The following is a 16646-nucleotide window of genomic DNA, read 5'->3' on the forward strand; positions in this document are numbered from 1 at the left end:
TCTAGATCGGAGAGCAATCTACTACCAGACGGCAGGAGGAAACCTCAGAAAATCCATAAGCAGTAACAACTGAAAATTGCATTATTTGGGATGCTTTTCACTGGAACTTAGATGTTACTAGAATTCTAGAATTGCCCCATACTTAAACATCCACCAATTGGTTCATATGGAAAGGCACTATACCTGATAAAACTGGCGATGTATACATTGACAAAAGTGGCCATCAGATACTGGCAGTCAAAGCGATCCATGATCCCTCCATGGCCAGGAATGGTATTGGCAAAGTCCTGTTAGAGGCAGGGGAAGGAGGGGTGAACTGGGGCTCAGCCACTGACCAATCCCAGCCTAATGGTCCCACCCTGATGTCTGGCTTCTGTCCTGAGTAGCAGAGGGCAACAGAAGGTGAGAAGTATTAAATCTAATGGTCAGGTTATGTTAGGACACAATTTTATTGCATTACAAAAGACAGGGGTCTTGCTATGTCGCCCAGGCTAGTTTCTAACTCCTAGTCTCAAGTGATCCTCCTACCTTGTCTTCCCAAAGTTCTGGGATTATAGACATGAGCTACTGCTTAGCCCAAAATGTTATTTTGAAGAAAGATATATTAACAAATAAACTGAAAAACAACTATTGCATTTTCCTGAAAATAAAGTATTTTTATTTAACTCACCTAAATTCAGTGCAAGGGTCAAGAAGATTAATTGCCAGGGTGTACAGCCTCGTATTTTGGAAGCGTGAGGAAATGGGGAGAAAGGCAGAAGACAGATGAGAAGGGAGATGAGAGGAATGCTAAGAGTTTTCTTACTTTGATTTTAAATGCTCGCTTGAATCCACTTGCAAAGAATCCTCCAAAGGGGCCAATGAGCGAGGCAAAAGTAGAGAGGGCGATGCTGTGAATCTGGAAGGGGTACATCCGGACCGTTTTCTGAGAAGAGTAAATGAAGTGAAAGTCAAGGTGCATACATGCCCAGTGCTACAGTTTGAGTTGTCAACTCATGTTGAAATTTGATCCCCACTGTGGATTCATTGGGAGGTGACGCCTAGTGGCAGGTGTTTAGGTCACAGGGGCAAATCCCTCATGAATGGCTTGGTGCCTTTCTCGTGGTAGTGAGTCCTCTCTGTGAAGAGACTAGATTAGCACTGGCAGGAATGTAGCCAAGGGAATGGGTTGTTATGAAGTGATGAAGCCCCTGGTTTTGCCTCTTTGCATGTGTCTACTTTCACCTTTGACCTTCTCTGCCAAGTTACAATGCAGCACATAAAGTCCTAACCAGAGGCCAGGCAGCAGCCAGTACCACACTTCTTGCCCTTCCCAGACTGCAGAAACAAGCTAAGTAAACCTCTTTTCTTCATAAATTACCCAACCTCAACCCTAGACAGAAAAAGACATCCAACCTCATAACAATGACACTAATTATATTTATGTAGCTTTTTAAATCAATTAAGAGGAGTGGATTTTTCCCATTTTTGTGAATCTCTAATATCTAAGTTAATGGAAAACATTAAGATATTCTGCATTCAACTTGTTGCAACATGATGTTTTGGTAGAAGTATATAAAGAAAATACAGCCTTACACAGATACATAGTTGAAAAAGGAGTATTTTAGTAGTAGTCTCAGATGGTTTTGGGTATTCTCTGACACTACACCAGAGATTGACAAGTAGTCATTTCTTGAGTATTAGGTGTGTATGGATCTGGAATTCCATCAATGGACTTTTGTTCTCTCTTACATTAAAACCCACTGGTCTATCTTATACTTGAATGACTTTCACCTATGTATGACAATATAGCACAATGCATTGGTCATTTAGAACATAATGGTTCACTGAGTTATGTAAATCTTTCAAATGTAGACACATTTCATTATACAGTATCAAATGTGTTTTTTCTCATGTGAACACACACACACACACACACACACAAACACAAACACACACACGTTAAGAATCGTCACAGACGTCATCAGAAAAGGCTTTAAGGTCACAGACCTCATCAGAAAAGGCTTTAGAAAGTATTAGAAAGCTGCCAAGCTCATAGCGGCAGGTTAAGCTTTCCAAAATTCTAATTTTCATCTGAAAGTCAAATTTTATCTTGGTAACAATTACTGGCAGTCATTTTTTTTTCTAGACAGAGTCTCACACTGTCACCCAGGCTGGAGTGCAGTGGTGTGATCTCGGCTCACTACATCCTCTGCCTCCTGAGTTCAAGCAACTCAACCTCCTCAGTAGTTGGGATTACAGGCACACACCACCATGCCCAGCTAATTCTTTGTATTTTTAGTAGAGACAGGGTTTCACAATGTTACCCAGGCTGGTCTGGAACTCTTAACCTCAAGTGATCAGCCTTCCAAAGTGCTGGGATTTCAAGTGTGAGCCACCATGCCTAGCCTCAGTCATTTTCTTTAAAGTGACAGGATTACTTCATTCTTTTCAAGAAAAATGCCCAAGTCTGAAAAATCATAATTTGTTGGTTCTTTCCAAGTAAAATTTACTTTCTTTTTTAGAAAAAAGCAGCTAATTCAGTTCACAGCTCAAATAACTGCACAGAGGCATTCCCTTAAGGCAAGCACTGTACTGCAGTACTTAGCAGAAATGTTTTAGACATACTTCCCATTTCAGTAGAGAGTATTAAAGAGGTGTGTATGCAAAGGTCAAGATTTAACAAAATTAGTAACTTTACTATTTCATGGACATTCATAAGAAGAACTGGCCCGTTTGTACTGTGAGTGTGTGGCATGAGGAACCCACTGCCTTAACTCACACGAAGGCACCAGCAGTTTTAACCACTGCTGCTTTTGTACCCTCAACACATTGGAAAAGGCAAATAATGTTATAGTCTAATTATGAAATAGTTGTGACCTCACAGAGCCCCCGCCATACCCCTGCAACTAAAAGCATCCCAGAGCCCTCCAGGGATCCACAGAACAAACTTTAAGAACCACTGGTCTACGTGATCTGATGTTGGGGGAAAGCTATAGCTATTGTTGGAGGAAAGCTATAGTTATATAGCTGTATCACCTGCCCATACCCTGACCTGGCGTGAGCAATTCTCCTTCATCCTGGAGCTTACAGCTTTGGGAAGGGGGAAGCTAGCTTTTTTTGGAGGGCAGGTGGTGGAGGGAGATCTCTCTTTGTAGCTACTGTCCACAGAGGCCACTCGCCCCCTGTGAGTGGCACATACCCAGCCAATGACTGACTGGATCACCCCAGGAATGTTGTACTCCTGCAAGCGAAACAGGTCTGAGGGCTCACAGTCCACAGTGAAGCTGTTGGTGTCGTTGTTGTACTCCACAGGGCAGACAAAGCATCTGTACCCGGACATCACGTAGGACAGCTGAGGAGGAATAAGAGAGAGACCGGCAAGGAGATAAGTTCGAGCCATCCAGCCTAGACACAGGCACCTAGCTAGGCCATGTTTCTCAGGGTGCCCAGTGCCCTGCTAACTGCAAGCTATGTGCTCAGAGGTTTGTGTTTTACCATATATATTTTATCTCAAAAAAAAAAAAAAAAAAAAAAAGGCTCATGACCCATCAAGGTCATACATAGGCACCCAAACACCCAGGCCCTGAAAGAATCCAGAAAAACCTGAAGGGATTGGGACAAAAAACTACAACAAGATTCTCCCCATTTGGGAAGCTATGACCACTTTCCTCAGGATCTCTGAACTCAGTGATAGCTGGAGAGAGGCTGTTGGGGAGGGGCACAGCGAGAGGCAGACCTCAGGAGGAACAAGGCTGGAAAGCAGCACGGCTAGGCACTGAGCACCGAGGGGCAGCCAGACAGCACTGAAGAAGGGGGACTGGCCCAAGGGTCAAAAGCAGAGAATGGTGCTCTGGAAAGGGCAGGAAGATCACCCACCCTGCTCTGGGCAAGGCACATGTAGGAGAAAAGCTGTGTATCTCACTTTCCCTCGGGTGCCCTCATCCTGACCCTGGAACATCAAATGCCTGACAAGAAGGCTACCTGCTGATGCATGGGCATGAGAGGGCATTGAAGGTGCTCTCCAATTGCTAGCACTCTGCCTCAAAGCTGGTGGATGGCTGATGAGGCCAGTGGCCCTGTTCAGAGCAAGGGTGCCGTTGGACAACCTTGGCCTCCAGAAACAATCTCCAGCTCTGGACAGGCCTTAGAAGGTGGGGTGATGCTTCTATCCACCCACTCCCTCACCCGGCTGGAAGCCACCACCTACCAGAAGGCCAAACACCACAGTAGCAAAGAAGCCCCCAATGAAGCCTTCCCAGGTCTTCTTCGGGGAGAGCTGTGGACAGAGAGCAAGAACTCTCAGCAAAGGGTGTTTCAATAACTACAGCTTTGGGAACAATGATTACTTGTTAAGAACATTTATTTCATGAAACCCCATTCTCTTAACCATCTCACCTTCTACAACTCCCCTGAATATGGTTTCCTTGTCCCCTTCCTGAAACCCTCCCTTTGGTTCCCTCTCTGTTTCAGTCAGTCATTCAAATAGTTTTATATTAGAGAACTATATACTAATTAAATGACTACACTCAAATCCAGATCAAAGTCCCAAAAAATGTGTCTATATAATCTGTAAAAATATTTTCCTTTCTTCTTTTTTCAAGAAATGATCTTGCCCCATCACCCAGGCTGGAGTGTAGTGGCACTATCACAGCTCCCTGCAGCCTCAACCTCCTGGGCTCAAGAGATCCTCCCATCTCAGCCTTCCAAGGAGCCGGGACTACAGGCGCATGCCACCACCATGCCTGGCTAATTTTTAAATATTTTAGTAAAGGCACAGCCTCACTATGCTCCCCAGGGTGGTCTTGAACATCTGGCCTCAAGCAATCCTCCTGGCTCAGCATCACAAAGTGCTAGGATTGCAGGCATAAGCCACCATGCCTGGCCTACTTTCTTTATTATCTTTTTTTTAATGAGTTGTCAGTGTTTTCCTTTGGCCTTTCTCTAGGATGACATGAAGACATGGCCACAATACACACAGCTAGATTTCTTCTGTCTGCCAGGCTGATCTACTCACACTGAGAGCACCACCCTCCCCTCACAGTGATTATTTCACATTAGGGTAATCCATCTACCTTGATGAGTGGGGTCCGACCAAAGAAAAAGCCAAACATATAGGCCATGATGTCATTACAGATCACACAAGATATGGGGACAATGAACCTAGAAATGAAACAAAGTAAAGATCAACTCGACCAAGGTGACAGTGCCTCAATAGTACACAAAACAGTGCTGTTCTTAACTTCCAGTACCAAAATCACCCATAAAATTCTGGTAACCCATTAAGGAGTAAGTTAAAAATATAAAAAATACCGAAACAGTCGTACCTAGTACCTGGCACAGAGTACACATTCAAGTGTTCACTGAATGAATACTGAATAAGTGGAGGTGGCAATCTATAAAAGGTCAATTGTCCTTTTTTCATGATAAAGTAATATATGCAAACAATAATAGAAATTTAATTGTAAAAGGAAAAAAAAGTTTTCTTTCCCCCATCCCTATCTCCATTCCCAAAAATAACCACTTTTAATCATTTCTAACTTTTATTTTTCTAGTAGTTAGCTCCCCAATTCTAAATAATATACTTTAATGTCTATTTCATTATTTACTGACTTTTGTTGCTGTTTATCACTAGCTGTAGTGAGCCCTACCTTTCCCTAGGACTGTACTGAGAGTGAAACCCCAACATGCACAGCTAGATTTCCTGTCTGCCCACTCCCCTGCTGATCCAGTCACCCTCACTACGAAAGAGAAGGTGGTTTCCACACTTGCACTCTCTCTCTCCTCATTCTCCACTCTCTGATGCTTTTTAAAAACTTCTTCGATTACAGGGGTTTTTCATTTATTTGTTTGTTTGTTTGTTTTGAAACAGAGAGTCTCCCTCTTTCCCAAGCTTGACTCACTGCAACCTCTGCCCCCCAGGTTCAAGCAATTCTCCTGCCTCAGTCTCTTGAGTAGCTGGGATTACAGGCATGCGCCAGTATGCCCAGCTGTTTTTTTGTATTTTTAGTAGAGACAGGCTTTTGCCGTGTTGACCACGCTGGTCTTGAACTCCTGACCTCAAATGATCTGCCCACCTCGGTCTCCCAAAGTGCTGAGGTTACAGGTGTGAGCCACTGTACTTGGCCTGATTACAGTTTAATATAATACTATATACATAAATCCAATGTCCTAGCCCATCAACCACAGGTAGCATTTCCTGGCTTCCTGTTCATTAAGGAAGGGAATGAGCATCTGTATCCTCCTTACTCCATTCACCTCCCAGTCCCCACAGCACGACTTTATCAAGCCTTCTAGCACATAGCCTCTGTTCTGTAACTATCATTATATTTATATTTATATAACATATATTATTTATATTTAAAATGTGTATAATTTACAATTATAGAACAGAGTCTATGTGCTAGAAGGGTGAGTTTGAAAACCATTAATTATGAAGATTTTAATATTATTCGCTATAGAACAAAATGGTATGTTTGGCCCTAAAGATAAGAACATAGCACATGCCAGTCTTACAAAATACCTAACAAAAAATGCTGAAAGAGGAGTTACTTGCCTCCACAGGCCATTATAATTGTTTTAAATGCCATAATGCTTAAGCTAATATGAGTTGGCCTCAGTTCTAAATACTTTACACATAATATTTAATAATTTACTCTTTAGGAGGTGGGCATTACTGCATCTGAACTCTGAGATCTTGAAACAGGCAAATCTGGGATCTTAACCACAGTACTTAAGAGCCTATCTCTTATATACACTAGCATATACCTTTACTTTTTTTTTTTTTTGAGACAGAGTCTCGCACTGTTGCCCAGGCTGGAGTGCAGTAGCGCAATCTCGGCTCACTGCAACTTCCATCTCCTAAGTTGAAGCAATTCTCCGGCCTCAGCCTCCTAAGTAGCTGGGATTAGAGGCACCTGCCACCACACCCAGCTAATTTTCTGTCATTTTAGTAGAAATGGGGTTTCACTATGTTGGCCAGGCTGGTCTTGAACTCCTGACCTTGTGCTCTGCCCGCCTCAGCCTCCCAAAGTGCTGGGACTACAGGCATGAGCCACCAAACCCAGCCTTTTACCATTTCACTAAGGTCATCTAGCTGCTTCAGTTGGCTGGTGATTTCTATCAATGCTGATAGACTTCCCATTGAAACCACTGCATTTTTGGAATAAAATCTACTCAGTATTTGCATATTATTCCCTTGACACACTGCCAGATTCTTTTTACTAATATTTCATTTAGAATGATTTATCTATAATTGCAGCAGAAATGGGTTTGTCATTCCTGCTTCTCTCTCCTCATCAGCTTTGGTATAAAGGTTAGATAAAACTCAACTATATTAAAAAAAAAAAAAAAAAACTCAGCTATAAACCCATTTGGTCCTGTTTCTTTTTTCAGATATGGAATCTTACATAATTTTCAAAGCCCTTTTACAGATATTGATCTACTCATGTTTTCTTCTTCATAACTTTTAGTATTCATTTTGCCAGGAAATCATAAATATTTCCTCTAGGTTTTCAAATTTATTGCCATACATGTTGCATTGTCTTTGAGTCTTTAAATATTCCTGTACCTGTTAGCCTAGAACAGTGTGGTTCTTAGGGCGAGGGTCCTGTCCAGCAATATCACCACCACCCAGGAATGTACTAGAAATTCAAATTCTCAAACCCTACTCCAGATCTTCTGAATAAAAAACTCAGGGGTGGGGCTCAAAAATGTGTGTTGTAATGAGTCCTGCAGAAGATTCTTATGTGGCTCAAGGTAAGAGCCATTAGCTTACAGGTAATTGTACATGAGAAATACTCACAAAATAAAGGGCAAGATCCATCCCCTCAACACTCACCAGATCATTCCTTCAAATAGGTTGTGGATCACAAGATGTGACTGTGTTACAACAATAAGTAACGTCACATGGGTCCAGCCAAACTGCAAAAGAAGAGAAATAGAAATAAACATTACTTACTAGTTTACCTTGAAAGTAACTTCAAAAAACAATCAGTACCAAATAGAAAATTGCTGAGAAACAGGTAGGAAAAACATCTGCTTTTGTATATGACTTATTGAAAGTGAACAGGTAAGATCAGGCTTCTGAGAGTAACACTTTGTTCCCCCTAGTTTGGGGTGTATTTTTCATTTTCTTAGTAGCTACTGAGCACTTGGAGCACTCAGAGAGGAGCTGTTCTTAGGGAACAAGCGATACCAAGTGATGTACCAGACAGGACATCTGAGGGCAATGTCCGAAGCTTCAGCTTGAGCCTTCTCTGGAGCCCACCTCAGGGTCCTAGCAGAGAGGCTGCTTAAGGTGTAAGTTAAGTAGCAGTGACTGGGCCTAAGTCATTGCAGAGCCATTAAACCTAAATGGGTATTCCTCCTTCATGCTCTAGATGTATACAAATCAGACCATGTTCCAGGGTTTTCATTTGTCACAGAAAGCATGAAAGGCCTGTTGAGCTCCTGAAAAACTTCATTTAAATCAAGAGTTCTAACATGCGCACACAAGCGCACATGCACACACACACACAATTTCCCTTACCATGTAGAACTGCAGTCGATAATGCTTCTTGACCAGACTCAGTACAAACATGCAGAATCCTAGTTTGAGGTGGGAGCAGAAAGGAAAAATGAATTATATTCTGCATTTATCTTAGCCCTCTGTGAGCTATATTAAGTGGTTGTTAGCTAATTTATTCCCAGCAGCTAACCAGTGCACAATGTCAAAACCCAGGGGAGGAAAACATTATCCAGATAAACAGTCACAAGGAAAAAATAACTCCTCCAAAACAGTAAAAGGAAGGCAATATTGTATAATCTTGCAGACCACACTAAACTTAGGACATAGTTCATCAGATAGGAATGTTTTATTCCGAGAACAGGGGCCAGCAAACAGTGGTGAAACCAGCTGCTTGTTTTTAAAAATAAAGTTTTATTCAAACACAGTTAAGTCCATTTGTTTACATATTGTCTATGGCTGCTTTCAAGCTACAGCTCAGCAGAACTGAGTACAGTCATGTTCTGAACAACGAGGTTCTGGTCAACAACAGACCACATGTACAAAAATGGTTCCCTAAGATGATAATACCCATTAGACTGTAATACCATAAGATTTACTAATTACCATATGGTACCTTTTCTATGTCTAGATACACAAGTACTTACTATTGTGTTATAAATGCCTACAGTATTTATTTGGTAAAGTAACACGCTACACAGGTTTGTACTGTAGGAGAAATAGACTACACCTTATAGCCTAGGTGTGTAGGAGGCTATACCATCTAGGTCTGTGTAAGTACACTATGATGTTTGCACGATGACAAAATCCCTACAATGCATTTCCCAGAAGGTATCCCATCGTTAAACGACACATGATTGTAATTGCAAGAGAGACTCTATGGTACCCAAAGTCTGAAATATCTACTGTTTGGAACTTTAATGAAAGTTTGCTGGCTGCTGTGCCTATAGAGTAGCAATTCTTTTATTCCTTTACTTTTTTAATAGACTTGCTTTCACTTTACTCCATGGACTCACCCCAAATTCTTTCTTATATGAGATCCAAGAACACTCTTGAGGTCTGGGTCTGGACCCCTTTTTGGTAACATCTTTCTGGTGAACCCCAAAGGGACAATACTGAGGAGACCCCCCAACCCAAAGGAAATAGGCTGCAGCACTGATTGGCTGACTTTGGGTTTTTTCTGCAATTTAGACTGACTACTTATTCCTGTGAACCAACCAGTGATCTCTGGCTGCAGCTCAGAAGAAACGAGGGACTGGTGATGTAGAAACTTGAATCAGTATTCTAATTCTGGGAACATATTGCAGTCAGCTACTGACCCCATATCAGCTTGGTTCCGACAATTGCCTAGTTCATGGAAAGCCTTCTTATTTAGTTTACTTGGGATAGTTTTGCTTATTTTGCTTTACTCTTGTGGAATATATTACTGTTGTACTCTGTGTAGGAATGCAGGATAAGCTTACTCAATGTTCTCTTAAACACTTATTAATCTTCCAGATATCACCTTGTGTCAGAGTTGTGAATGGCCGTCACCATACTGACACTTTCTGACTGAGCTCCTCTCAACCCTGAATACAAGGGATCTTTTTTTCTTTTTTTTTTTTTTTTGAGATGGAGTTTCGCTCTCGTTACCCAGGCTGGAGTGCAATGGCACAATCTCGGCTCACCGCAGCCTCCGCCTCCTGGGTTCAGGCAATTCTCCTGCCTCAGCCTCCTGAGTAGCTGGGATTACACGTGCCACCATGCCCAGCTGATTTTTTGTATTTTTAGTAGAGACGGGGTTTCACCATGTTGACCAGGATGGTCTCGATCTCTTGACCTTGTGATCCACCCGCCTCGGCCTCCCAAAGTGCTGGGATGACAGGCGTGAGCCACCGCGCCCGGCCCCTACAAGAGATCTTGATAGTTGGGCAGGACTATCATCACCCCTATTCAGCCTGAAGAAGTTATAGAAGATGGTTCATCCCTCTGCAACTTTTAGGATTAAGAGTTCTCTTATAAAAGTGAGGGAGGAAATGTCAGAGGCATTCGAACTATAGCAACTCCATTTTGAATAGGAGATGGGTAAAATCAGGCTGAGACTTACAGGGTCTGCATTCCCAGACGGTTAGACATTCTAAGTCACAGGATGAGATGGGAGGTCAGCACAAGATACAGGTCATCAAGACCTTGCTGATAAAACAGTTTGTAGTAAAGAAGCCGGCCAAACCCCTCCAAAACCAAGATGGCAGTAAGAATGACCTCTGGTCATCCTCACTGCTACACTCCAACCAGTACCATGGCAGTTTACAAATGCCATGGCAACATCAGGAAGTTGGCCTATATGGTCTAAAAAAGGGAGACATGAATAATTCACCCCTTATTTAGCATATAACCAAGAAATAACCATAAAAATGGGTAACCAGCAGCCCTTGGGGCTGCTCTGCCTATGGGGTAGCCATTCTTGTATTCCTTTACTTTCTTAATAAAATTGCTTTCCCTTAAAACAAAACAAAACAAAACAAAACAAAAAGTTTGCCAACACCCGTCCTAGAGAATAGGGCTGGGAGAAGATGGATCTACATGGTATAGGGTCAAGACTACCTTTTTATATCTCTCATAGTGACCTAGGTGGTAGCAAAACATGTCTGCAGACCCCTTTTCCAGGAAGGAGAGGAATCTTTATCCATAAATATGCAGAGCCCCTCAAAAGCAGTCCTACCCAGAAATAAGCATGCCACTGTTCCAGACCCTCACCTCCCCCTGAGGAAGGCTGCTTTCAGGGTCTGCAACATGCTCTCTGAATATCCTCAATGGCAGCAGACCCCTTCGAAGTAGATTTTGATAGCCAGGTATTTTTTATTTTTAATAAACAGATATCATTCACAGAAGTATTGCTATCAAGCTGATCAAAAATAGGTCAGACTGACATTGAGGTCAGAACAAATTTTTCATGCACCTCAAAAACTAGCTTTGAAGGCAACTATGAAAAACTATCAGCATTATTAGAATTAGTACCCAGGCTTACCTGAGTTTATATTAATATAACGCTTTAATGTTTGTGAAGTTTTAATGTATTTGATTTAATCCTCACAGTAACCCTGCAGTTTTAGCTCTAGATTACAAAAGAGCTAACTGAGACTCAGAAAGATTAGGGTTCTAGCCCCCACTGAGGTTGCAGAGTCTTCTTAAGCCCAAATCCAATAAAATTTCCACCATGGTACAATGTTACCCAAGGTAGTCTCCTAAAATGACTCCCCTAAAGATGGTAAGTTCTCAGATGATTTTTGTTTCAGTCCCACAGCAGAATCTTTGCCAACAGGAGAGTCAGGACACAACCATGCTGTGCTATTCTTCAATGGTGGCTAAAACACAGAGGCAGGTGGCACACACTACAGTCCCACCCTTCACACTCCATTTCTCTTAAAAGAGCTGCTACAAGACTGGGCATTGTGGCTCCTTGGGAGGCCAAGGCAGGCGGATTACTTAAGCTCAGGAGTCCGAGATCAGCCTAGCTAACATGGTGAAACCCCGTCTCTACTAAAAATACAAAAATTAGCTGCACGTGGTAGTGTGCACCTGTGGTCCCAGCTACTTTGGGACCTGGGAGGATTGCTTTAGCTCGGGAGGCAGAGGTTACAGTGAGTTGAGATTGTGCCACTGCACTCCAGCCTATGTGACGGAGTGAGACCTTGCCTCAGGGGGAAAAAAAAAGGGAAAGAGCTACTACAGCTCAACATAGAACATTGGCTCTGCTCCCCTCCATGGTCAGAGTTAATATCACAAAACTGTGCACTAACCAAGAAATTCCCAAATTCCTACTTGACAGATATACAAAAACAATACAGACACAAGAAGTGGTGAACTACATAATGCATACCTATTAGATAGAGAGTAAAGGAAATGAACCGGTGGTATTTACTGAGAATCCGCAAAGGCTCTTCTCTCTGGACCAGGGTGAAGAAGTAATCTGTCACTGTCTCACCATAGAAGAAATAGTTTACACACAGGAGGAAGTACCTGTAAATGAAAACAGGTCATTGCTGCAGGGAGCACCCTTGCCTTTACAGCAAGACAGTCAGACATCGCTGAGGAGGGGACAGAGGGCAGCAGAATGTCCCCTTCCCCCCCCCCCGCCCTTTAGCCCCGCAGGACAGCTCACAGAGGGACAGGCGGACCACAGTTTCCTGCTCTCTGGTGACACTGCACTTGAGAAATTTATCTAGAAACAGGTAGCAGCTTTCATTCACTCTCCATTTCTCTGAAACTTGAGACTCTGTTTTTGCCCCTTTTGTAGCATTCCCATACCTAACTGAGGGATCCTTGAACCATACCACCTTCAAAAACATGCCTCATCCTGCTTCCCAGTCTCATTTCTACTCTTCCCAACAGGAACCGCTCCACTCCTACCAAAATGGTTTCTTCCGGCTTTGCTGCCTGTCTGCTGTTCTCCTGCCTTTTTCCTGCTCCTGACATTCTCTTCGCTTCTCCATTTTTTTTCACTCCTTGCTCAAATCCCATTTTATTCATAAAACTTTGGAAGACCTAACATGATATCTGCCTTCCTTGCATTTATTTCTATAGCAAGTAATATGTGATTATCTGACTAAGCAATTAATGATGCATTTCCCTCTCTGAAGCCTGGCTCTGACACACAGACCATCCGCTAGTGCTAACTCTTCACTTGTTTATCCTCTCTCCTCAACTGGTGTCCGTGAGAAGAGAAGCCATCCCTTATAGCCTCCACAGTGCTGCTGAGTATGAGACCATGCAGCCACCACTGCAAACCCCCAACAAGGATCCTGAGATAGAGAAGAAAGTGGAGAGCTTTTCTTTCCCATTCTTTTTTTAATATAATTTTGAAATACAAAAATTCCCATATTGGGTTTATTTTCTGTTACATGGAAAAAACTTTCTTTGGACAGTGACCACAGCCAGGAGTCAGGCCTCCTAAGTATGTTAACAAAATCCAAAACACTGCTTTCCAGCTATAGAATAGGCACAAGAGGGACCTGCATCTTAAGCCAGGTGGCAATCACAGTTCCATTTAGAGGCTGGGAGGCAGCCTGTACTGTTGGGTGATGGGAAGCACCTCAGGAAGGGGATGCCCAGCTTACATCTGAGCATATCGACTTCCTTGACCGCGACCAGGTTGCTGGGGCAAAAACCACTACTCTCCAGCCGGCTAAGTCGTGGTCTCAACCCCTGTATTCCTGCACAGTGGGGTGAAAAGGTCTGCATTTGCCCCAGTCTTCTCAGTATTTAAAGTCACTACCTGAGAATACTACAGCCAATAAAGCAGAGGGTTTCAGATCAGAAAGGGGTCTCACACATGTACTACAGGGTTTTCTTTTGTTTTTGCTTTAAGAAAGCTGAGTCCTTTCCTAGGAAACGGAAAAAGCTAACTTTCCCAATGGAGCCCAGATCGCATGCATTCAGTCTCACTCCTGCCCACCCTGGCACTCAAAATACTTCTGATGAACTAGGGCTCCAACACCACAGTCTGGAAACCACTAAGTCTCAACCATCTGTCTTAGAGACAAGGAAACCAAGTTGCAGGGATAACAAGCAAAGCCAGCAGCAGAACCTAACCAACTCCCAGACAGCTCTAGCGGGATGCTGAGATATGACAGCATGAAAAATATGCTGATCTAGAAAAACAGGATCATCGTGCAGAGTTTAAGGAATCCAAATACCGAGGCAAACATAGTCATAGAATACAGTCCATCTGGTTTCTTCTCAGGAAGCTTCCAGACTCCAGGTAACTATTAAAGATTCCTCCAAGGCTGACCACACAATCTGGCCTATGAAATACTCAGGTCTTAAAGGTACTGTGCAAGTCTGTGGCAATCATTCCATCTCCTTTTCTCCTGCCTTTTTCTTGCTCCTAACATTCTCTTCACTTATCCATTTTCTCACTTGTTGCTCAAAGGCTATTTTCTTCATAAAACTTTGCATGATCTAACATGGTAACTGCCTCCCCAGCACTTATTTCTATAGCAAGTAACAGAAATACCCACCGTCACTGTAAACACCTGCCACAAAGCGCATTATCCAAATTCTAAGGGCCTCTGTGGGGCCAGAGAGCTTACCAGCTGAGGGTCCTGAACCAGGGCAGGTCATAAGAGTGGTAGACGTTGTAGCCAATAGTGATTATCTCATGGAAACACTTAATCTGAACACACATCACCTGCAGGACACAAAACATCCAATGATACCCCAATTCTTATGATTTTTGGAAATGGAAACCAACAGGTCATGAGCCCTCCAGAAAACCCATTATATTTAAGAAAAACATCAGGCCTCCAATGGTTCTGCTTGCCTCATCCTTCCACTCTCACATCATCCCACAGAGCGATGCAGCCCTCTACGTCACAGGGAGTAGATCCAATTTTCCACTCACAATAAAATATACAACCTGATGTTTCAATTAACTTTTTTTTAAGACAGGGTTTCACCATGTTGCCCAGGCTGGTCTTGAGCTCCTGGGCTTAAGCAATCTACCTGCCTCAGCCTCCCAAAGTGCTAGGATTACAGACGTGAGTCACTGCATCCAGCTAAAAATATTTTTTTTTTAAGTAGAAATGCGGTCTCCTCTTCTTTCCCAAGCTGGTCTCAAAATCCTGGGCTCATGCAATCCTCCTGCCTTGGCCTCTCAAAGTGCTGGAATTAGAGGTGTGAGCCGCCGTGCCTGGCCCTCAATTAACTGTTTATTCTAGAACCTCCAAGGACTCAACCAATCCATTCTCCTGATGACTTTGAATACTTGAAAAATCTCAACTGCTTTGCTCGCATGCAGCTGATGGTCACTTGACCCTGTCCAGGACAGGGGGAAGACAGAGAAAGCAGCTCTGTGGACTGGGATTTCTTAATAAAAGCTCTAAGCCCTGGAGGGAGGCCCCAGGAAAACAAGAAACAAAACCAGGAGTCACACAGAGACATGGCCAGGGTAAAAGTTTACAGTTGGAATAACAAAGTCAGTTTTTTAAATGAAGACACATCATCAACCATAAACAACTTGCCTATCCCAGAGACCCTCCGGGTGGCTAGTGAAAAGTAAAAAGTCACAGATGTTCTATGGCAGAGGTTTTTTGAGGAGCCTGGACCCCCATCAATTCCCACAACCAACCCAACACCTGGCACTTAAGACAACCAGGCCTATAGCAAAAACTGAAGGGAAAACTAAAATAGTGTGAAATGGCACTTACGATTATCATTAAAACCATTGGTCCCAGGTAAATGATGATGAAGAAAAATGCAATCATGGCCAAAGTCAGGATGCCTCTCACCCACCAGTTCTTCCATCTAGGTCAGAGAGTAGGGGAAGGAGAAAACACCAGTTAGGAACCCAGAAAGAACGAATGCACAAACTCAAGGGATATGGATCTTCCTGATATTTGAGGGCCCTGAACTCAGTCCTTTCCAGATTCATCTTGCTGGAAGCACCAGCCACATGCTGGCAGGAGCAGGGCCACTAGTACCAATGCCTCACCCACAACCAGACTCGCCAGAAAAATACACCCAGCTTATATCTTAAAGAAGGTATCAGGCAAAAGCCAAACAAAAAAACCAAGGGAAATATAGTGCCCTCTGCATCTGCATCCACTTGAATGGTTTCTACAGCTGACTAGCTGAAGAAAAAAAACATTTTCTTCTGGCAGCAGGATCCTAAACTGTACTGCCATGAATAATTATGGGAATAAGAGTAACATTATGCAATGATAATAACAGCTACCACAAATATGCATAAGGTACTTTTATGAGGACTTTACATATATTAACTCCTTCAATCCTCAACACACTTCGCTTTTACAGATGAGGAAATGGAGGCACAGGTCGAACAGCTGGCAAATAGTAAAGCTAGGATCTGAATCCAGGGATCTGGCTGCAAAGTCCACACCCTTAATCACTGTACAATTCAGCCTCCCAAGGGGACATCTGGAGGCACACACAGGAACATTTAGATAATGCTTTGGGGTCTTATAATTTGTTTTTGATCCACCCACAAAGCTGTGTTAGAAGGACCAAGTTCTTGCCGGGTGCGGTGGCTCAAGCCTGTAATCCCAGCACTTTGGGAGGCCGAGGCGGGTGGATCACGAGGTCAAGAGATCGAGACCATCCTGGTCAACACGATGAAACCCCGTCTCTACTAAAAATACAAAAAATTAGCTGGGCATGGTGG

General features: G+C 43.1%; 1 protein-coding gene across 2 annotated transcripts in view; it reads right to left on the minus strand.

The window, feature by feature from the left end:
* The window catches only part of CDS2 (CDP-diacylglycerol synthase 2), a 78934-nt gene that overhangs the window by 7937 nt on the left and 54351 nt on the right, over nucleotides 1–16646 (minus strand). For both annotated transcript variants that reach the window (XM_017523997.2, XM_017523999.2), the window contains exons 3-12: nucleotides 15673–15769; nucleotides 14557–14654; nucleotides 12345–12484; nucleotides 8510–8568; nucleotides 7820–7902; nucleotides 5055–5142; nucleotides 4190–4258; nucleotides 3182–3334; nucleotides 806–925; nucleotides 184–287 (exon numbers count right to left, since the gene is read on the minus strand). In XM_017523997.2, the coding sequence (XP_017379486.1) occupies nucleotides 184–287; nucleotides 806–925; nucleotides 3182–3334; nucleotides 4190–4258; nucleotides 5055–5142; nucleotides 7820–7902; nucleotides 8510–8568; nucleotides 12345–12484; nucleotides 14557–14654; nucleotides 15673–15769 (1011 nt within the window). The remainder of the gene's footprint in view (nucleotides 1–183; nucleotides 288–805; nucleotides 926–3181; nucleotides 3335–4189; nucleotides 4259–5054; nucleotides 5143–7819; nucleotides 7903–8509; nucleotides 8569–12344; nucleotides 12485–14556; nucleotides 14655–15672; nucleotides 15770–16646) is intronic.

Source organism: Cebus imitator, unplaced genomic scaffold (assembly GCF_001604975.1).
Source record: "Cebus imitator isolate Cc_AM_T3 unplaced genomic scaffold, Cebus_imitator-1.0 Scaffold31, whole genome shotgun sequence".
NCBI lineage: Eukaryota > Metazoa > Chordata > Mammalia > Primates > Cebidae > Cebus > Cebus imitator.